The sequence below is a fragment of the Panicum hallii genome, chromosome 2 (genome assembly GCF_002211085.1).
Source record: "Panicum hallii strain FIL2 chromosome 2, PHallii_v3.1, whole genome shotgun sequence".
Taxonomy (NCBI): domain Eukaryota; kingdom Viridiplantae; phylum Streptophyta; class Magnoliopsida; order Poales; family Poaceae; genus Panicum; species Panicum hallii.
This window is the reverse complement of record NC_038043.1, coordinates 48,668,723-48,675,564: the sequence shown is the minus strand read 5'-3', so window position 1 is coordinate 48,675,564 and position 6,842 is coordinate 48,668,723. Positions and strand designations below refer to the sequence as shown.

Here is a 6,842-nt window from a genome sequence, read left to right as displayed (position 1 = left end):
TCTAAATCTAAATCTAAATTATATAATTATAACAAAATATTAAAATGCACCAATATAAAATTCTAAATTACTATTTCTACCATTATTAATATTATTTATATTATTATTTATATAAAAATTACTACCCACGATAAGTGTCATAATGTATTCATGTACGATGGAAGATATAAGAATTTACAAACAAATGGTTCAGTTAAATATATATCAAACACATATGGAGGTGTGATGCAAAATAAAATCTATTACAACTAGATAATGGTAAATATATATTTTAAAATATGTGTTAGAGTATTTAATAGATGAAAGAGGGCGTGAGATAGATAATTATAATCATTAGCTCTAAATTTTATTTTTATATTACTTCTAATTAGTCTGTGCTCCCGCACGGCTTGATAGGCTAGCGGTACTAAATAAGAAGTGCTCTATTCGCTTGACTCCATTCTCAATGCAACTAGGCACGGCGAGAAAGCAGCGCGAAGCTTCGAATGAGTCGAACCTCGTATCAACTGCAATTTGCTTGACTCTTGCAGTCTTGGGTGCAGGTGGGTCAGGCCGCGCCCACGCATTACGTACTGTGCATTCCATCTGCCTGTCTGCTGTAGCAGTTGCAATTTGCTGTATCTATCTACTCGTTTTCCAGAATATTCTAGCTGCGCTGAACGTTCAACGCGAGCTGCAGCATTCTTTTTTGCTGCAGAATCTTGCTAGCCGGCGAATATTCTGCGCCGTGTTGCATTTCAATACCACCTTTTCTCGAATTCTTGCTATGCCATCGCCAGCCGGCTGCAGCACCTGCGAGACCGTGGTCTGGGGTGGTTGGGTGCCTGGGGTGTATTTGTTTTCTCCCATCTAAAGTTTAGATCCGTCACGTCTTTCGTTTTCTCCCGTCTAAAGTTTAGACCCGTCACGTCAAAGAGAATCTTGCTATTTAGAAGTATTAAATAAAATCTGTTTATAAAACCTTTTGCACAAATGGGTGCTAATTCGCGAGACAAATTTAATGAGCCTAATTAATCCATAATTTGCCACAGTGATGCTACAGTAATCATCCGCTAATCATGGACTAATATACCTCATTAGATTCGTCTCGCGAATTAGCCTTGGGGTTCTGCAATTAGTTTTATAATTAAACTTTATTTAATACTTTTAAATGACAAAATTCTCTTTGATGTGACACCTCTGAACTTTTAGACGAAACGAACGCATGGGAACCCTCGCCGCTTTACTGACGGACAGTGCAAGCCTGGTCGTCCGATCCGTCCTGGAATTCGGTATTTTCCTCGCCAGCTATTCTGTTTACACGCACGTTCGTCTTCATCAAGCCTTCAGCAGCACCTGTTCCTTGTCAACCGTAGGATTCTTGGGGGGAAAAAAAGACTGGTCTTCGCCTGCAGCAATGCTTTAATTCCATGAGAAACGAATATAGGCTTTGACACTTACTGCAGGCACGCCATCGTCAAAAAGGCTTGCAGTAGGAGTTTCCGCCGAGTGTTGACGCGGTACGGTCAAAAATTTCTAAAAACCACGGAAACAACAGCTGATCACGACGTATTACTGGCGGCAATTAACAACGTGCGATATAATAATCCAGCAGGGCCGGTCGGTAACTACTAACTACCACCGGTACGGTGTAGTCCACACAAAGAAAATTAAAGAAACAATTGTACTGTCTAACAAAACCAGCAGGAGCCGTCAGCTGTTGATCGAGCCGTGCGTGTGTCCGAGTCTGAATGCACGCACACGCTCCCGATTGGCCGTCGACTTTTCTCCGTCGAGCGCCATTGGCCGCCGGCCGTACGCTGAGTTCGGCAGCCAGAAGCTTTGGTGCACGCATGCAGAGCATGTCCGGCTCCGGCCTGCCGGCCGGTCAATCGCCGTCGAAAGCGTCAGCGGATTGGGTCTTCTGATGCAGTTTTCCTCACCTAATAATATCGCGGCCTCGTCAAAAGGTGTTGCAACTCCCTCCCCCCCCATGTTTGACGAAGCATATGCTTCGTTCGGAATTCCGGATGCGCGGTCGCCGCCGCCGAAACTCGGACGCAAATGTCTCTCCGCTTTCGATTCTTCAGACGCTGCCCCGCGAGGTTCTTCGATTCTTCTCGTATGGCGTAGCAGGTGATAGAATCTAATCTGCACGTGTGCCTGGTCACTCCATAGATATAATAGCGTGTTACCTTTCGTGGTATAGATTCGGCGAGACCATTAAGATCTGGTCGCGCCCTCGATCGATTCCAGTTTGAAACCAAGGAATCCTGCAGGTTCCTCAAAATCCACCTAGCTACCTTTAATTTGGCCCATGCAAGAGAAGCATGCATGCGGCTGCTACGCGATGTTGACAGACAGCGGCTACATATCATCTGGGGGGGGGGGGGGAGATAATCATGTTTTCTTCCTACCATTTTCGTTAAAAAGCAACTCTCGGAGCCTGTTTGTCTATCGCATAGGCATCTGTTATCTGTACTGTTGCTAGCAGCCTTGCTGGAACTTTTATTCGTTGGTCTGACGACCCACCAAACCTCTCCGGCCGTCAGAGATAACGTAGTAGCACACACCACACCATGTTGAAGTTGAAGTTGAAGTCACCAATCCTTCGCCGTCGGATTTGTTGGCGTGCACGACCATGGAACTGCCGACTGCGCCTGCCACTCGGCGGCGAGACACGGAACGGGGAAGAAGAAGCCGCGCGCCGCCCGCCCACGCCGTCGCCACCTACTGACCTACCCCTTTTCCTTTTTTGTTCTGATTACAACTGGTACGGTACCGCTCCTTCCTCATATATCCTGCTGGCTAGTTGATGAGAGGTCCTCTTATTTCTCTCCATTTGATAGGTGACAGGTGAGCAAAGAAAAGAAGAAAAAAAATGCAAGGCCAGGAGCAAAGGAGTAAAGGAGGACGGAAGCAGAGGGGTAAAGAACAATGAAAAAGGGTCCACATTTCTAAGGCCAGGATAAAAGAGAGACCACAGAGGTTTTTTTTGAAATCGATTGCTATTTAACTAAAAATCCCACAACAATGAAATTGACATGTTGGTCAAAATGAAAGGTTTTGTGATTGAGGTCTCGCCCAAATAGGCGATGGACATGCTGAACTGAGCATCTCCAGCAGATTACTCATCCCTCTCTCTAATACCAAAAAATTATACTTTTGGTAACAGGAGGTGCTCCAGCAGATTACTAATTTCATCGCCATTATGGGTGATCGTCAAAACACACCTCCCTCTTGCTCAAATATAGCGGATTCCTCCCTCCACCAATTCCATCGAGTAATCTGTTATAGCACCACCTACCAAATATATATATATATATATATATATATATATATATATATATATATAGAGAGAGAGAGAGAGAGAGAGAGAGAGAGAGAGAGAGAGAGAGAGAGAGAGAGAGAGAGGATATGGGAGATGGGTAATCTACTGGAGATGCTTACCTTATTTACAAGTTCTCCTTGTAGTATAGGTATAGTTAGTACTTTAGGAAATTGATTCTTTTGCAACTAATATAATATATGAAGGGAGTTGAACGAGTTGATGTGGTATAGTTGTTCCTAACAACACACAGCATTATCACTACCATCATCGTCTAAGCATCTCCGGTGGGTGCACGCTGTCTCGAAACGCTGAAACCGTAATGATACTTATATGTGACGGCTATTCGTCAGGCTAAATTAGCCGCCATGCTACTGTGGTCGTGGGCATGGTTCCGTAGCCAATAATTTTGTGATCGTTCACAAGGTGTAGCACATTTCTAGTTTTACTCTTTGTCACGTACTATTCGTAAAACAACGACTATGACCTGAAATTTTTGTCCTAATGACGAATATTATAGCACGTTCGACAATCCCTTGTTTCATGCACGCCATCTTAATTATGTGGCAACTTATTTTCAACCACTTGGTACGTGTGTGCTACAATGCTGGCACAACTAACGTATTGTTAGTAATTGGTTGTGGTTGAAGGTTGAAGCATCCACATTATTTCCTGTACGGACGACGATCCGGGTATCGTTTTGGATGGCCTCTGCCTGCCGCAAACGATGACAGCCGGATTGACGCCGACAATACTGTTAAGAAGCACCGTTGCCCATGTCCTCTGTAGATGGCGAAGGGTGCATGATGCATGTGTGCTCAGTCCACAGCACATACTTGGTGCCGGTGTCCACCAACTTCATTCAGCACGCACCACATACACGAGTACACGTGTGGTATTTGCATTGCGCTACGTAGGGCCTGGCCTCTTGCCCTAAAACTTCACGTGTGCACGCATGGAGTACGATCGAACCCGGCATGTAAGAGTTGACCAAAGTTGCATGCATGAATCCGAACAAAAGCCCAAGGAATTGAAGACTCGTCCCAGCAAGAATGCTCTTCCATTCCTCGTGGCCGCAGCACACACTGATTTTTTTTTCTTTTTGTCGGAAATTGGTACTTCAAAAAACGTCGCCATAATATTATTGTAAACTCTAACCACAACTTTTTGATTGTGCACGGGGGAATATGAAGGAAGAGTCCAGGAATGATCTGGCCGGGAAGGACGACGACGGGAACGGAACATTCATCTCATCTGCCGTCGAGCAAGCTGCAAAAAGGAAGCCGCTGAACCGGCCGCCCTCGCAAGTCTCTCCCGCAGGCCGCACCTACCCCCACCCGCCCCCAGCCAGCCATCGCTCCCAGCGCGATGCGGCACCGCGCGCGCGCACCCGCGTGGCGTCGGGCAAGCCGCCAGGGCGCCGCGTGCGTCGACGTTTGCGTCGTGCGGCCGATTCTGACCGCGCAGCCGCGCGCGCGGCGGCACCGCACCAAACCACCGCATCGCCCGCCCCCGCCCTCTCTGGCTTTCCCGCCCCGTCCCGGCCCACCTAACCCACTCCCCCGATCCTGCTTCCTCCACTCTGGCCGCGTGACCCGCTCTCGGCCGGCCGCGCTATATAGGGCGACCAGCCTACGCCGGGCAAGCCGCGCGCACACCAAGAGAGAGGCGTCTCACCAAGCAGCGACCTTCTCGCCTGCTTGGCATCTATCGCTCTTGTCTGCTCTTGATCTGATCCCCCCCTTGGGTCTCGGTGAGTTCAGTGACCAGACGTAAAAGTAAATTGGCAAACAAAACAGTCTAACATGCCCCCTACCTCGATCCAACATTTCTATGCTTGTCGTCCGTGCATCCAAGCTCTCTTATCCCGGTTCTGAAGAAAGTAATGCATGCGTAGGAATTTTCTTTTCCGTCTAAAGAAAGTGGACGGCTTTTTTTCTTCTAACACCACGAAATGATCTGTTTTATTTTGTCAAAGGAAGGTGAAACGTTTATATCACCGTTTGTTAACGTGCTCGTATTTTTTCCCTCTCCTTTTTCTTGGTTTTTAGGCAACCGGAGTTCTTCGTTGAGCTTACTAGCTTACGCTGCTCATTTATTAGCGCGTCAGCGTCACCCGTCACCATGGTCGGGAGCAGCCCGCTGCAGGCCGTGCTGGTGGCCCCCGGCGTCAAGGACACGAAGGTGCTCGCGTTCGAGCGCCGCGACGCGCTCAAGGACAAGGACGCCGCCTCCGGCCTCCTCCGCGCCGTCCTCGCCGCCAACCCGGCCCAGCGGACCGCCTTCTACGCCTTCGACCTCGCCAGGGTCGTCGACCTCTACTGGGCGTGGCGCCGCGCGCTCGCCGGCGTGCGCCCCTGCTACGCCGTCAAGTGCAACCCGGACCCGGCGCTGCTCGGCGCGCTCGCCGCGCTCGGCGCGGGCTTCGACTGCGCCAGCCGCGCCGAGATCGAGGCCGTGCTCGCGCTCGGCGTCCGGCCCCGCGACATCGTCTACGCCAACCCCTGCAAGCCCGAGCCGCACCTCGAGTACGCCGCCGAGGTCGGCGTCAACCTCGCCACCTACGACTCCGAGGAGGAGGTGGCCAAGGTCAAGCGCTGCCACCCCAACTGCGAGCTCCTGCTCCGCCTCAAGGGCCCCGACGGCGGCGACGCCAGGGTCGACCTGGGCACCAAGTACGGCGCGCACGCCGACGAGGTCGTGCCGCTCCTGCGCGCCGCCCAGAGCGCGGGGCTTAACGTCGCGGGCGTCTCCTTCCACGTCGGGAGCGGCGCCAACAACCTCGCCGTGTACCGCGGGGCCATCGAGGCCGCGCGCGCGGCGTTCGACGCGGCGGCCGCCCTGGGGATGCCGCCCATGCGCGTCCTCGACATCGGCGGCGGGTTCGTGTCCGGCCCCACGTTCGATGAGGCCGCGGCGGTCATCAACGACGCGCTCGCGCAGCACTTCGGCGACCTGCCGTGCGTGGAGGTCATCGGCGAGCCGGGGAGGTACTTCGCCGAGACCGCGTTCACGCTCGCCGCGCGCGTCATCGGGAAGCGCACGCGCGGCGAGGTGCGCGAGTACTGGATCGACGACGGCCTCTACGGCTCGCTCAACTGCATCATCATGGACCACTACGTGCCGACTCCGAGGCCGCTGGCCGCCCCGCGCCCCGGCGAGAAGACGCACACGTCCACGGTGTTCGGGCCGACGTGCGACTCCCTCGACACGGTGGTGACCGGGTACCAGCTGCCGGAGATGAGCGTGGGTGACTGGCTCGTCTTCGACAACATGGGCGCGTACACCACCGGGGCCGGTTCCAACTTCAACGGCTTCGCCACGTCGGACATAAAGATTTACGTGGCGTACTCCAGCTGAACGTGAACGTCGACGACGTTGGGATTAATATTTTTTTTTCTTTCTTCTTTTAGACCAGAGCAATATGGTCTTTCGAGAAGCTGTTCTTTTTTTTTAGGGAATAAGTTTGTTCTTTCAATGTACTTGGTTCCATTTGACATGTACCGATTGCCAGAAATTGAGTTATTTTGTGCAA

The 6,842-nt window shown here is 51.2% G+C and overlaps 1 protein-coding gene across 2 annotated transcripts; it reads left to right on the top strand.

Annotated features, from left to right (window-relative positions):
* Window positions 1-4,931: 4,931 nt before the first annotated feature.
* On the top strand, window positions 4,932-6,842 carry LOC112882111 (ornithine decarboxylase-like). Of its 2 annotated transcripts, none has more exons than XM_025947103.1 (2): window positions 4,932-5,060; window positions 5,359-6,842. In XM_025947103.1, the coding sequence occupies exon 2, from the start codon at window positions 5,432-5,434 to the stop codon at window positions 6,665-6,667; it is 1,236 nt and encodes a 411-aa protein (XP_025802888.1). In that variant the 5' UTR covers window positions 4,932-5,060; window positions 5,359-5,431; the 3' UTR covers window positions 6,668-6,842. The 2 variants fall into 2 exon arrangements, with proteins under 2 accessions (XP_025802888.1, XP_025802889.1); XM_025947104.1 differs by having other exon boundaries at window positions 4,966-5,060; window positions 5,410-6,842.